Raw genomic sequence first — 15,778 nt, forward strand, 5'->3', positions numbered from 1 at the left:
GGCCTGAGTAACAAAGTCTTGGGTCCTGCGTCGGTTGCTGTCTCTTCTGTGACGTCAGGTCGATAAAACATGCAGCCGACGCCATTACATCAGTCTTTCTTGTCGTGCAGTGCCTGAAGCAGAAGCAGTTCGCAAGTGCCGGTCGGCCAACTCCTGAAATTTTCGTTTTTGTTTCAGAACTGAAGTCTTCAAATAAAAGCCAAGTACCCCGTTGGGGAAACTTTTTCTTGCTCTTAACCGAGGTCAATAAAAGGAAATAATTGCATTACTTGTGGAAAGCAAATACCTCATAAAGATTTTCATTCGTACTGTATTCCTTGCCTAGGCCCTGACCACGACGTACCTCGCTGTAGGTTTTGTGCCTTATTTAAACCATGAACTATCAGTCGGTATATTTTCGCTTCTAAATATTTTGGTGCTCGGTTCAGTTATCCTGATATGTCTTCGGTAAGACATCTGACTACCGACATTCCGAAAAAACAAAGATAAAGACAGACAGGCCGTCTAGGTCCAAAACTGCTGACTATGCTTCTAAGCCAGTCGCCAGTTTGGTACTCAGTGAGGTGCTTTCGCAGCCCCTGATACCCGCTACTTCAGATTCACAGGCCTCTACTGAGACTCATTCGGAGTCCGGTATGCCGCGAGATGCTTCAACTGTGGAACCTGCGGATGTCTCTACCTTGGATAGTTCCGGAGCCGCTGTGCAGGCATTGGCTTCTGAGGGTGTATTCAGGCCTACTGACCTGCGTATTAAACCGAAGCCATCTTCTTCTTCAAGGCCTAAGTCTCATACCATGCCTAGAAAAATGGCGCCCAGACCACATGGTCAGGCCTCTGTGCCTAAAAAACAAATAAGAATGGCTGAAGACCTTATTACTTTAATTGGGGGAAGCCAACCTTCCCCCTCTGAGACCTAGGACTGAGTTTGCTTTTGATACTTCTGACCTGGATTCTGAATTTTCTGTTTCCTCTGATGACCAGGATTTACCTTATCTACCTATGAGGATTCTGATGCTGAGGACTCTGTTCCCTCTGCTTCTACCCCAGAGGATTTCTCTTTTGGTGAAACCTTGCATACTCTCAGGGAGCAGTTTCGTTGGGAAAGTCAGGACTTCTCTGATTCTAAAAAGAGGCTTAGGGATTTCTTACTCCTGCCCCAGCACCAGGCCTTTAGCCATACCTCCCGTACTGGACATTGTTGAGTATTCCTTTTCGGAATCTAGCTTGGCCCCTGACTCTCTACCTCCTGCTCCCAGAAAACCTGATAGATATTAGAGGGTCCCTGACTCTCAAGTTCCTTTTTAAAAATCCTACTGTGGATCCTGAGACCATTTCACAAGGACCAAGGGCATTAAAGCTACTACTGCTAAAAATCCTACCCCCTCCGATAGAGATTCCAGGGCGCTGGATAGAAAGTATACACTTCTGCAACTTTGGCCATTAGGGCCTTAAACTGCCAGTTTCGTATGTTAAAGTATCAGCAGTATATTATTGCATTGCTTGAACAGAAAATTATGTTGATTCCTGATTGTGCTGAAAGTAAGGATTTACTGGATTTACTGCATTCAGCTGAACAGGTTTTAAAACATACTTTGCAATATGGTTTTAATTCACTAGAGGCATCTTGCAGGGCTGCTGTAACTGGGTCTGTACTTAGAAGGCATGCTTGGCTTAAGGAGCAATCCTTGCCAGATCATGTTAAAGCGAAATTACTGGATGCTCCCTTAAACCAGGACCGCCTGTTTGGCAACAAGGCAGAAGTTCTTAAAGATGGAGGAAAAAGCTAAATCCGCGCAAACGGTTAAAGATTTTTTTACAAGTACATCCTCCAAGGTTTAGTAGGCATTGGCCTTCCAAGAATTGGTCCGTTCCTGCCTCTTCCAGACCTTCTCAGATCAAACCCAGATCCAGCAGAGCTCCCAGGCTTCAGTCCCAGGGTACGCGCAGGACTAAGCAGTGAGGGGCCTCCACTTCCAAATCTGGGAGTAATAAAACACCCCTATGGTAAACTGTCTCAATGACTTCTTTTTAAAACTTCCGAGCACTTCTCAACTGATTGCCCCTTGGGTGGAAAGATTGCTCTTCATGCCAAGAACTGGGAACTCATTACCCAGGGGAAATGGGTTTTAAATATTGTGTCCCAGGGATACAGATTTCACTTCCACACATTACCAACACCAAGCGGGTGGCCAGACCTACACCCAAATCAGTGGGCAGAGGCCCAAAAGCAAGTACTTTCTGTCTTAAGCATGAGGGTTATTCAGTTAGTACCAGAAGAAGAAAAGGGACAAAGTTTCTACTTGAGACCTTTCCTGGTATCCAGAAAAGACAGTTCATGGCGTCCTTCCTGGACCTGTCTACTCTAAACACCTTTTTGGTGATTCCAAAATTCAAGATGCTAACTCTTCACCAGTTGTTCCCTATGCTAGGCAAAGGTGCCTGGTTGGCAACACTAGATTTAAAGGAAGCATACCTGCACATCCCAATCAGGGAATCTTGCAGAAGATACCTACGCTTCAAAGCAGGCTACATGCACTGTCAGTTCTCTGCACTGCCCTTTGGCTTATCTACTGCCCCAGGGTATTCACAAATCGCCTAGCTCCAGTCATTGCATTTTGCAGGCAAAGAAATATTCAGATATACCCATACTTGGATGATTGTCGAATTCAGGCAGAAAGCCAGGACATACTTTTGATTCATCTGGCCTTTGTACAAAAGGTACTAACTTATCTGGGGTACACCATAAACTGAAAGAAATCACACCTGGTACCCTGTCAACAAATTATTTTACTGGGAGTAAGCTTGAATACAACTTCCCAGATGGCTTTCCTCACGCCGGAGAAACAAACAACCTACTTCAAACAAGTGGCCACAAAAACCCTGCTATCTGCAAGACCAATACTACAAGCCTTGGGGTTCATGGCCGCCTGCATTCTTCTAATTCCATATGCAAGACTGCAGATGAGGAAACTACAGTGGTATCTAAAAAGTCTATGGTGTCAACATTCTCAGGATCTAGAAGCAATGATTCCTATCATACCTTGTCTATGCCTAGAGTTCCTTTGGTGGACAGAGGCCTGCTACCAAAACGAGACTACCATTCGCACTACCCCCTGTCTCCCAAACCCTAACATACGTATCAGACTATGCATGGGGGGCTCACCTGGCAGGGAAGTGCATTCAGGGCAAACGGAACCAAAGTCAAATGCACCTGCATATCAATAACAAAAAACTGTTTGCTGTACAGAATGCTCTGACAGCCTTCAAGGGCCACATTCTTCCAGGACAGTTAATGGTAAAGACAGACAACACCACTGTTATGTTGTACATAAGCGGGGGGGGGGGTACCCATTCTTACCCCCTCTGCAGACTAGCCATGGCATTGTGGAACACCGCCTTGAGCTACCAAGTGCATCTACAAGCGCAATTCCTGTCAAGAAAACTAAATACACTGGCAGACGGGCTAAGCAGAAACTTCATGGACCCACACGAGTGGAAACTGGAACCAAGGATTTTCAACATGTTGACATGCAAATGGGGGAGCCCAGATATAGACCTGTTTGCCTCCCCCCAGAGCTATCAGTTGGACAAATTTTGCACAAGGACTCCCCACAAACAAGCATGGAAAGTGGATGCTCTGTCCTTCAGTTGGAAGAACTATCAGTTTATGCTTTTCCTCCTCTGCTTCTGCTCTCCAAAGTACTACGAAAGATCAAACAAGACAAACCAAGGACGATTTTGATTGCACCAGACTGGCCATACTAACACTGGTGCCCCTCTTGTGCAGTGTGTCACTGTTGGCACCATGGCACCTGTCTCAGACTCCTACCCTGTTGTCTCAGCAGGAGAACCAGATTATGCACCCTCAGCTTCAAACTTTGAACCTAGCAGCCTGTCTAATCTCTCCTTTACCATCGCTCAGTAAACCAATGATGGATTTCATTTTAGAGGCAAGGAGGCCTAGTACTAGAAAATCCTATGCTGAAAAATGGAAAAGATTCTGTGGCTGTAACCATTCAAGGGACGAGCACAGCAGCGCCCAATTTACCTCAGATTTTACAATACTTAACTAAGATGCTTCACAAAGGCCTTTTTCCTCCATCAAAATTCATGCCTCAGCCATTTCAGCTCATTATAACACAGAACCTCCCCTCTTCTCTTATCCACTGCTCAAGCAGTTCCTCAGAGGGGCCAAACATTTAAGACCACCCAGGAGAGCTGCAACTCCAGCCTGGGACCTTAACTTTGTATTGGAGAAACTCACTCTCCCTCCTTTCGAGCCAGCTGCTACTGCAGATTTACAATTTCTCTCTTGGAAAACAGCTTTCCTTTTAGCAATCACTTCAGCTAGAAGGGTATCTGAATTACAGGCCCTTATGGCAGTGGAACCTTTCATCATCTTTCATGCAGACAGGGTGTCCCTCAGAACCAATCCCTCCTTCATGCCCAAGGTGGTATCCAGTGTTGCTCTTAATCAGTCCATCCATTTGCCAACCTTCTTTCCTAATCCACAGAACAAAGGGGAACAGATACTGCACTCCGTAGATGTTCACAGACAAGTTAGATTCTACTTGTACAGGACTAAACCTCAAAGGAAATCTGAACAACTGCTGGTGGCATTTGCTGCAGGGACAGAGGGGAAGGATATTTCAAAGCAAATCATTTCTAAATGGATAGGACATTGCATTCATTTCTGCTATAAGCACCATGGAAATACCATCCCACAGGGGAGGTCAGACCCCACTCAATCAGGGCTGCATCTACCTCTACAGCCTTTCTCAGAGGCGTCCCTACCAGGGACATCCTAGAAGCTGCTACCTGGCGTTCTGTACATACTTTTACAAAGCGTTACCATTTTCTCAAGTCCAGAGCTGGCTTTGCTACTGCAGTCTTGCATGGCCTTATAGCTGGTCCTAATGCTGTTTAAATTCCTCCTCCCATCCTTAGCTTTGGGAATCTACCCAAATGTGATGACCGCAACAGTGAAACATGAAGAACATAGTACAGTTGTGTACACTTAACATAAATGTAGATGTTCCAGTGTAGTTGCAGTCCTGGTTACCCTCCCTCCAGCCCCCTGACGACTTTTACCTCTACTGGCCTTTACTATGCTTAAAAGCTTTTTGGTGTATTTGCTTTTTTGGTAGAGGTACAACCTTGTATTTTTATATATTTTATTGCTTCCCATTAGGGGTGTTTTCCTGATATCTGGGGCAAGAAGAACTGATGTAATGACGTCGGCTGCATGTTTTATAACCCTGATGACCTGACTGGAAGAAGAGACAGCAACCGACGCAGGACCCAAGACTGTTGATCAGGCCGACTGAGGGCTACTGCAAGCAGATAACCCAAATGTGATGACTGTAACAGTGAATACACTCGGAACATATGGTAAGTATACACAACTGCACTTTCCTTCCTCTGTTTTTGAGTCATTCTTGGGCTGGGAGGGTTCCTGGGCCTCTTGCCTCTTTAGTACTTTTAATGCTACTCCACTTAGGACAATGCCCTCCCTTATGAAGACCAGGTTTCTAGAGTGGTTTTCATTCTGACTTGTGGCAGGTTGCGGTGGGATCCTTTTTTGAGAGTTCTAATAAATTATTCTTTTAAGAAAGCTCTAAAGAGTGAGCTTATATTGGCTTTATACTGGGATAATGATCTGGGTGAATGTAGTCTGTTCATGAGGTGCAGAATGATGCCCATCTTCTGAAGACTTGCCAAATGTCTGGATTTCATGCTGCTGAGATCACATTTTTGCAGCAGTGAGTCTGCTGTAACATCTAGTGTTAAGAAGTTAGTTGTAAAATGAACTCACCCTGAGTTGCAGGATCAGATTTTGGCAGTGGGGCTTAATTCCCCTTAATTTCTGCGACCTCTGCGTTCATATTGTTAGGCCATTTATATTTTTCATAGACTTCTGCTATCTGCTTTGTCTTTTTCTGTCCTTAGCCCTTCTGTAGTTTTCCTCCTCTTTCCTATCACATATGACTCCATATAGCCGAAAGCTGCTGATTTTTAAACATTTTGTTTTTTTAAGTTAAATTCATTTCTCTCCTGCCACAGCTTCAGAAATTTGGCGCTTCATTAAATTTCCTGAACTGTTTCGTACCCAAGGGTATCTGTGTAAGTTATTTGCACATGCTAAGATCCATATGGTGTGCCTGTGTAAAAATGCTTTAATGGAGGATAAGTTGGGTGGGGGTATTTGTCTCCTTTTCCTACTTTAGCAGACAGGAAGTTAATTGAGGTTCATTTGGCGCAAGGGCATTTTTCATGTGCTATTAGAATTGAGTGTAAATATGTCCCTTATGTGTATATGCTTCATACTTTTCTGTTTGTGGAGTAAGTGGCTTGTGTGTGTATATGTTGATTATTTAAAAAAAATGTTGCTTTTGTGTGATTGCAGGTGATGACACATTAATAGTGCAAATGTGTATATGTACATATGAGAGCCCTGTAAAGTGCAATTTTATTTCACCCCTAAAAAAATCAAACTGGAAGCATAAATCCAGGGAATCCTTTTAACTTGTGATCTGATGCTGTTAATCTTCTTCCCATTCATCACTGATGGGCTCTGTTCTGAGACCCCCGGAACTGTCTGCCCAATACCAAGCTCGCATACACCTAAAACTCTCAAGCTAAGCTGTTATCCACAATGCCCTTTTCCCTGTTACCTCAGATCTTGTTTGCTGTGTAGCCATATAACAGCTTTTCACCGAGCTCTCCAGCTGTTCTATTTTATTGATAACTGTGTATGTTTGAAATGTTTTTTTTCTAATCTCACTCTTACCCTTGTTTTATCTAACTAGCTCTACCCATTGGATATTTTTTATACCATCATTGGTACGCCCTCTCCGTACCCGTGTGGTATCGCTTGATACCATCGTTGGTATCTTTTCTATTTCTTCCTTCTTACTTTTTAGGTACTAGTAGTGTGTGTGTGTATTGTGTGCATGGAAATGTCTGACAAAAAAGGACATCTGGGTTTAAACATTGCACCTGTTGTAATGGTAAACTCCGTTAACAGCGACTTGCACGACGACCGTGTTTATTGTCTGGGGGTTTCTCACCTCGAAAGGAAAAACAAACTGATTTCGAAAGACCTTTTAGTTTCTCCTTTCTCTGAGGCCCTTTCTGTGTTGGAGGTCTCAACCCCTCCAGTGAAGGACAAGAAACATCCCCATTTTGGGTCCCTCTTCACCGGCTGGTGATAAGGGCAAAGTATCACAAACATAAGGCGCACAAATCATCGGAGCATAAGATTGTTTCATCGGCTCCAACTACGACTACTGCTTTTGTTCCAAGCTCTGCTCCACTTGCCACTTTGACCAAAGTCATGGACATTACAGAATTTTCGATGTCTGCACCACCTTTGGCACTGACCTCTACGGCACCGCCCTTAACTTCCACAACAGCTACAGCACCGAGTTCGCCTTTTACTGCACTGAAAGCGGTTTCAACCCACGCAATTACTTTGAAACCAATAACTTCGACTCAAGAGTGCCTCCTCGGCAGAGTCTCCTTTTTGTACGCTACTGATTCCCTTACTACCTGTCTCCAAATTAGAGACTACGATGCTAATAGCTCAGACACCACGGACCCGATTCTCCCCTTCATTGGATCCATTCCTAGGTCAGACATACAGCCTTTTTCTCGACCAACCCGACTCCCCTTCAGGAGTGTCCACGAGGTCCACCAGGAGTCTTTCAGAATTTGATGTGGTGTGCCTGTTGGATCAGCTGTTTGACAGCCAGAGGGATAACAAATGTTCCTAAGACTCACCCCCCCCCCCTTTGGGGTTTGGGTCTCTCGCTCCCAGGACTCCGACTTATACTCCTCCTTTGGATCCATTGGTTCCGAAGCCCAGCGCATTGCTCCGTCCTGTGTGGAAACCTGTTCCTCGGTGCTGACAGTGGCTCTGACTGAGGCTTCGAGGCCACTTATTTGGGTTTCGGTTCCATTGGAACCATCCCTTTCTCAGAATCCTGGTTGGGGGGGTGAAATCCTCAGTCCTGAGCACGGTTCCGAGTGTTTTATCGGTTCCGTCCTCTTCGGGGATGACATCTGCCTCTATTTTGCTTGAGGCTCCGTCCCTGGGAGTGGGTCTGACAGAGCGGGGATGTGTCCCCCAGTTCTGAGGTTGTCATACTCTGTTCCGGGCTCCCATTTCTCTTTGGGCGGGCCTGCTTTCTGGGTGATGGGAGGGTGCTTGCTTCAGGAAGCGCTCCTCCAATGTCGGAACTTCACCCTGCTCCCTCTGAGCTACAGCTACCACGGGTCACCTCCCCAGGGCACCAAGAGAAGAAGCCTCTGGAAGCCCCACTTCAGGGTACCCATCCTTCCGAGTCTTCCTCAGATATCCCCACTGAGGAACCTCCTCTGAAGAAGGTGTTTAAGAGGAAACACATTGACAGAGGATAAGGACTACGATGATGGGGACGAGTCCCCACGGTCACCCCCTGACTGTCTCCTTTTGAGACATCCTGGAAATATTGAAACGGGGGTGGCTGGAAGCCCTCTAATCCTTCCTTGGAGGAGTCCGTCTTCCTTCAGGCTTTTCGCTGTTTGCCTTTTACCTCTTGGGTGAACCCCACCTGCCGACTAATTAGTCCAGCTCATCGTGCAACGTGTGTGGCAGAACCCAGAGATCAGATAAGATCCCCCCCCCCCAGAGTAGCACCCCCACTGGTCCAGAGGCTTGTCAGGTGGAGCTATGGTGGTGGCAGTGGCCACGAAAAAGGATCTAGTGGAAGAAAGTCCTACTGTCCACCCGCCCAACAGAGTCCCAGGCTGTGGACAGACTGGGGAAGCAAGTTTTTTGCTTCAGCGACCTTTGCTGTCAGGTCCCTGAACTACTTGACAGATTTCACGCGGCTCCAAAGAGATTTGATTACCGAACTTTCTGGAGCCCTCACTGGTGGTTTGACTGGGCACGAGACGAGGTTGCCTCTCAACTTGCCACCCTTGAATCTATCTCCAATTCATCCATGAGGTTGCTGTCCCACGCAACTGAAGGGGCGGCTAGAGCTGCGGGTGCAGGCATAGTCATGAGGCGTCATGTCTGGATGCACATCTGTGACCTCGTGGACTCCAAGTCCTCCCTTTTTGAATGCCCCTATTGAACCAACTTCCTTATTTGGCTCTAAAGTAAAGGACACACTGGCCAGGTGTGAGCAGGACGGAAAGACAGTCTGCCATTGGCCTACGTTTTTCCAAGCCCCAGCGTTTTTTTTCCAGAACCAGAGGAGTGGGAAAATATGGCACAAGAAATCACAAGGTCCTTTCCGTAATGTACGTGGTGAGGATTCCCCTAGAGGCAGAGGGGGTTCCAGTGGTGGAAGACGCCTTTTTAGGGGCAGAGGGGGTCCCCGAAACCAAGACTCCAGGGATTCTTTCTCTGGGTGGTCTTATCAACCCCGCTGAAGCATTGCTCGATTGCTTTCCTCTGGAAGCAAGTCGGGACTCATTTTTCTATGCACCAAACTGCCTGGTGCTCTATTATAAAAGTTCGTTGGGTGCAGAGAATAATCTCCAGAGGCTACTACATCCCTCTAACCTCCCATCCAAAACCTGCAAAGAGCCTTCCCAATGTCCCACCCATTTAAAGAGAAGAAGCGGCTTCAGAGATGAGATAAAGCTGTCTCAAAAAAGTCATCCAGCTAGTCCCTCCAGACCAATGCGAATCTGGTTTTTAGTCCAGATTGTTTTTGGTGCCGAAAAAGACCGGGGACTGAAAACCCATTCTGGATCTCAGCCATTTCAACAAATCAGTGGTCAAACCAAATTCCACATGGTCACTATTCAGTCCGTTCTCCCCTTTTTTATGGGCGGATGTTTGGATGTGCTCGATAGACCTCCGGGATGCATATTACCACATCAGAAAGGACAAATGCTCCAGGAGTCTCCGCTTCCAGCTAGGAGTCAATCGTTACCAGTTCCGAGCCCTGCCATTCCATCTCTTGATGGCCCCCAAAGTGTTCACAAAATGTCTAGCAGTGGTAACAGCTCATCTGAGACTTAAAGGATTCCAAGTGTTTCCATATTTAGATGATTGGCTCCTTTCCGCCCCCACAAAGCGTCTTCTGACCATGGCTGTCTGTTAAACACATTCACTAGTGGAGTCCCTAGGCATCACCGTACATTGGGAGAAATCCAACTTACAGCCTACCCAACAGCTGGAATTTATAGGGGCAGTTTTCAATACTCTTTAACATGCCTGGTATCTGTACTGGCTCATAGGCTTAAGCCATTCCGATAGTTCCTCTGGTGAGATTACAAGCGAGACACTTACAATGGCTCCTGCTGTCCCAGTGGTTGGCAAATCTTCACCCCCCTAAACTCGCAGATCCTCATTACCAACTCTTGCAAGCATGATCTCCTCTGGTGGGTGAGGCCAGATGCCGAACTTTGATGATGCCCCTTTCAAACTCCTCACCCCAATGCCATGGTGACCAGGGATGCTTCCCTGATAGGGTAGGGGGTTGGACATTTTCAGGGAAAGACTGTCCAAGGCATGTGGTCTCACTTAGAGGCCAACCTGCATATCAGTGTTCTGGAGTTGAGTGGTGCTGTTGGCGTTGCAGGCATTACATCTGCTCCTTCCATCGGGAACAATTGCAATTCAGACACACAGTATGTCAGTCTGGTACATAAACCAGGAGGAACCAAATCCTACCCCCTGTATTGAGAGGCCATGAGAATTTGGCACTGGGCGGTAGCTTCTGACTGCTTTCTTATAGCAACGCATATCCGGGGGAGTTCCAACGTGATTGCAGACAGGCTGAGCAGATGCAGACAGGCTGAGCAGATGCATCCTCCTTCCACACGAGTGGTCTCTCAATCCAAAGGTGACTGCAGAAATTTTCAGCCATTGGGGCCAGCCTTGCTGTGATCTCTTCGGCTCCCCTTCAAACAACAAATGCACCGTCTTTTTTGCCCTCTTTCCCCCAGAGGGGGAGACCTGAGAGATGCTCTGACTCACGATTTGCCCACTGGTCTCCTCTATGCTTATACTGCAATTCCCTTGATACCCCTATTTTTAAAGAAAGCAATTTGGTTGGGATGCAAGGTGATCCTCATTGCGCATTCTGGCCTCGTCAAGTGTGGTTCCCCCTCCTCCAGCCTCACCTGTTACAACCTCCATGGATCCTGGGCACTCGCCCAGTCTTTCTCACCCCCAAGGGTTGACTCTCCCAAATCTATCCACTCTTAAGCTGACAGCTTGGTTTCTTCATTTCCGTTAGTCACCTGGCAGGAAGCCCTTTTCCTTACCTGTTTGTGTTATCATTCTGGCCAACCATAAGCCCTCCACCAGTAAACTTTACAGCGATAAATGGAAAAGGTTTGCTCTTTGGTCTAAAGAATGGATGCTAGATCCCTTCTCGGCTCTGGTCTCCGTTATACTTAAATACCTTTCTGAGTTTCAGCTTCTACCATACGAGTCCATTAAGCAGCTATTTCCAACTTTCATAATGGATTAGCGGGCACTTCACTTATCTCCACCCGCCTATGCAAGACCTTTCTCAAAGGAGTGTTTCATAGCAGACAACCCATCAGGCATCCGTTAGAGGCATGGAATCTCTCTCTAGTACTACAAGTCTCTCTCTTTACCCCCTTTTGAGCCTGCTGCAAAATGTGATCTCAAATTCCTGTCATGGAAATCTCTATTTTTGGTACCTGTCATCAGCTAGATGGATATCAGAATTACAAGCCTTTTGCATCAAGAGACCGTACTTAATTTTTCATAAAGACAGAGTATCACTACGTGTACTAATCCATCTTTTCTCCCCAAAGTGATTTCTGATTTCTCTGTGAACCAAACCATTGAACTCCCAGTATTTTTCCCAAACTATTCCAGTAAAGGAGAATACTGTCTACACTTATTTGGACGTACATAGGCAACTCTGTTTTTACTTAGACGGGACTAAATCTTTCCACAAGTCAGATCAACTTTTCATTTCCTTCTCTGGTCCAAAAATGTGTGATGCTGTATCAAGTCACACTATCAAAAGTGGCTCTGAGATTGTATTGCTTTTTCATATTCACGTAGAAATGAGCCTAAACCTCACAATATCAAAGCACATTAAACTAGAGCTATAGCAACATCTGTTGCTTTTCAATCCAGAGATTCTATGGAAGACATTTGCGTAGCAGACATTTGGGCTAAATCTCACACTTTCATCAAACATTACAAGTTGAATATGGTCTCCAGGGGAAGGCCTTTGGCGCAGTGGTCTTCCGTAAGAATGTTCTTTCATAAGGGCCGCCCAGGTTTCTCAGGTAGCTTGGGATTCTGTCCCATCAATGATGAATGGGAAGATTAACGCCATCCGATAAAGAAGTTATGTCTTACCATAACGTTCCTCTGTGTCGTTGATCTTTCATCACATCCCACCCTCCGTCCCCCACCAAAGGCTCCAGGTGAATCTCATGGGTCCTTGTGGCGTTTTCAGGGTTTTTGCGCCGAAATGGCCTCTGCTTTACTTCTTTGTGTCTTATGCAAACTTTATCTGAGGTAACAGGGAGAAGGGCATTGTGGCTAGCAGCTTGGCTCGAGAGTTTTAGGTGTACGCGAGCTTGGTATTAGGCAGACAGGGTTCAGAACCGAACCCATCAGTGATGAATGGAAGATAAACAACACAGATGGAACGTTATGGTAAGACGACAACTTTTTTTCATTCCACAAAAAAAAAAAAACATGGAGGGATGGATTCATTACTCAGTGATTGCCCCTGCATGTTAAAACAAACAATACCCTTGTATCCTTCAAGACCAACTTTGATTGAAGGATTCTTTGCAAATTTATTCTCATGCCCTCGAGGACATGCATTTTGAGGATGGTGTTTGGCAAGATGCAGATCTTCAGACTTTGTAGTTCAGTGAATTCTGTTGATGGCTTGTCCATTTACTTGGAAGAGATTGTTCAGAAAATTTAAGAACTTGAAGAACCAAGTACTGTTTTTGCACATCGTTTTCCGTTGCTAGTAAAATAAAAAAATTAAACCATATTTTAATGTTTGTAACATACAAATTTTGAGAGAATTCCTATCATCTTTAAGAAGTGATGCACATTCGGATTTACAGCTTGTGGACTAAGGTGTTAAGCTTTTAACATTAAGCATTTTCATGTATGAATTTAATCTATGCCATAGTGGCGTTAAAGTACATTTTATTTTTGCTGCATCAGTTTAATTGGTGGTATTAGCTATGTTTCTTTTTCTGTTCTAGGTTGAAGGAGCAGTATTTTACTTCAAATTTGAAGATGAGTATGAGGTGGTTTTTAGGCCACCACCCAGTAGAAGTATATAGAAGTGTATATATATTTTTTCTGTGTCATACCACCTGTGAATGGCAGTAATATGGTCCCTTTTGCAGCTGATTTGAGTTATTGTGACAAGAAACTGGTTTTATTGTTTTATCTTTTTATTGATGTACTCCTGACAGCTATTTTTTTTATACCCCAAGTAGCTCAAGTTTGAAAAGATCTGTTAAAGCCTGTTGTGATTTGTCGTATGGTAGTGTCTTTTTTATTTTAAATAAAACATTTTTTACAAGTGTTGTGTGCATTTCTGTTTCACAGTTTGTACATATTTGCATATGTTTGACTACTGGTCTGTTAAATAACATTTTGTCAGAAGTAAGAGTGCATCTTCCAAAGTAGAGCTGTACTTTGGCATAGTTTGTATGTTTGCCCATTAATCAAAGTCACTTCCACACTGCAGAATTTATAAAACCACGAATCCAAAATAAAATAAGCTGATCTGCAGTCAAAATGGTAGCAACAATCACTTTTGTTTAGCGATTTGGCTAAATGCTGAAAATGGACATCAGAGCTCGGATCAGTGCAAATCGTACATCATACAGTCCGTCGAGGTAGTCATATTTAACTGGATTAAGATTAACTGGATTAAGATTAAAAGGTAAGTAGTAATCGTATGATTGTCACATTTCAAAAATCTTTTGTACGCTGTACATCAGATTATTTTTAATAATAAAGTACAGGCTGCCCTTAGTCTTGAGACTAACAAAGTAATCGTCGCAGGGGAGGTAGCGTTGAAATAATTTGCCTGTACACTTCCTGTGCTCCAAGCTGCGACTTTTCATTCACCATTCTCCTTTGGGAGGGTAGTCATTTTTCAAAGTTAAATAGCTAAACCTTTTAAAGGGTCTCTCTGTTGTAGAATATTTGTAGAAGGTATCTGTAGAAGTATAAGTTCTAATACTGTGCATGTTGGTAAATTTAAGTGCACTTTATTTTGCCAATATAATGCACCTGGCATGTCTCTGAGCCAAAATTTACTGTTGGAGTAGTGGGTGGAATACCCTGAAGGTGTATTTCAGTCCCCTGATAGGTAAAACTGCACTGACTACTTGCACCTCATGTAGACCTATTGCCTTTTGAATCCTGGCTCTTTGGTATAGTTTTATATTCCTGCCCCTTTTAAAAATTTAACTAATGTCAAGCTTAAGTTTTTGCACAATGTAGGACTTGTTGCTTTCTCGTTTTTATTTTACCAATATTTTCCTTTTTTTTGATAGTCTCAACGCCGGTCTTCCCAACCTGCCCATGTGCCACCCACACAGGGGGAAGTGGCTGTCAAGAAGGTTCATCTCCTTCAAAAAAATAGAATCCCAATTTTACTCTAGATTCTTTAATATCCAAATAGACCAAAGCTTATACTTAGCTGAGTCTGCTCAGTTGATTTGTAAAGGAAACTTTTCGGATGGTCATGGTGCAGTCTGTTCTGCCTTGTCTAGATGCAGATGAGTGGATTTGCTTTCTGGATCTTCAGGATTCTAACCTGCATATTGTACTGTCCAGTTTATCAAGATTGTTGGTCTTCCAGGTAGCCAATCATTCCCATTTTAGTGCTCTACCTTTTGGTCTTCATAGCCCCAGGCTGTTCAAATGCATATCTCCAGTTGCGGCTCACATTTATTTATTTAACATTTGTTTACTGAGAAAGTCCAACTGGACACAGGTCCTTTGTCAGCGGAGGCCCAGAGAGAAAAGCTAAAATTATAAGTAGTAAGAATTACATAATACAGTAAGCACATACAGTTCATACAATTATAGTAATAGAGAAGCACATTTTTATACAGGTAATAAAAGTTGTAAGTTACAATAGAGCCAGCAGATTGTTAAATGAAGAATGTATACATGGTGAGATACATAGGATAAATAGTTTAGTGGTTATAATAAATAAAAATACTTGGAGACATTCACAATACATATGTAGAGAGCTAAATGCTGGAAACATACTGTCTAGAGATGGGTAAGGTTGACTTGTGCGTGATTCTGCACGCTTCAAAGAGATAGAGAGTAGGAGTTATTTAATGTATGAATGTGTGTGTAGGTACAATAGTTGATAACTGAATAGACTTTGGTTAATGAAGCTGATTAGTATTTGATTAGTAGTACTAAGAGTAGGGTTAGCCAGGATGGTTACAAGGGCAAAGCCAAGTGTCAAATTCGATTTTAGTAGGATTTTGAAGTTACTATTGGTTACAGTAGATGGGAGGTTGTTCAGAGTTTTAGTAGTATAATAGAAGAAGAGTGATTTCCCCAGCTGAGGTATTGGCTTTTGTGACATCAAGGGAGGAATTTACTATTTGAGCGAAGGGATCTAGAGGAGGTCTTATAAGATTTTGGAGAGCTGGGGCATTATCTGGTTTTTGTAGTAGTTTAAAGGCAAATGTTGGTTGAAGTGCATTAGCTGGGGAAGTTATAACCAATTAAGTTGTTTAAGTGATGTGCAGTGGCAAATTTGGCTATTTT

At 44.1% G+C, this 15,778-nt stretch overlaps 1 protein-coding gene across 5 annotated transcripts in view; it reads left to right on the plus strand.

Moving 5' to 3' along the window:
* HNRNPD (heterogeneous nuclear ribonucleoprotein D) overlaps window positions 1-13,553 on the plus strand; it is a 608,599-nt gene extending 595,046 nt beyond the window's left edge. For all 5 annotated transcript variants that reach the window (XM_044061182.1, XM_044061186.1, XM_044061184.1 and 2 more), the window contains one exon: window positions 13,228-13,553. Coding sequence is in view for 1 of the 5 variants with exons in the window: in XM_044061186.1 (XP_043917121.1) it covers window positions 13,228-13,232 (5 nt within the window). In the remaining 4 variants the exon portion in view is untranslated. The remainder of the gene's footprint in view (window positions 1-13,227) is intronic.
* The last annotated feature ends 2,225 nt before the right edge of the window (window positions 13,554-15,778 follow it).

Source organism: Protopterus annectens, chromosome 2.part0, assembly GCF_019279795.1.
Source record: "Protopterus annectens isolate FY-2018-M chromosome 2.part0, PAN1.0, whole genome shotgun sequence".
Lineage (NCBI taxonomy): Eukaryota > Metazoa > Chordata > Ceratodontiformes > Protopteridae > Protopterus > Protopterus annectens.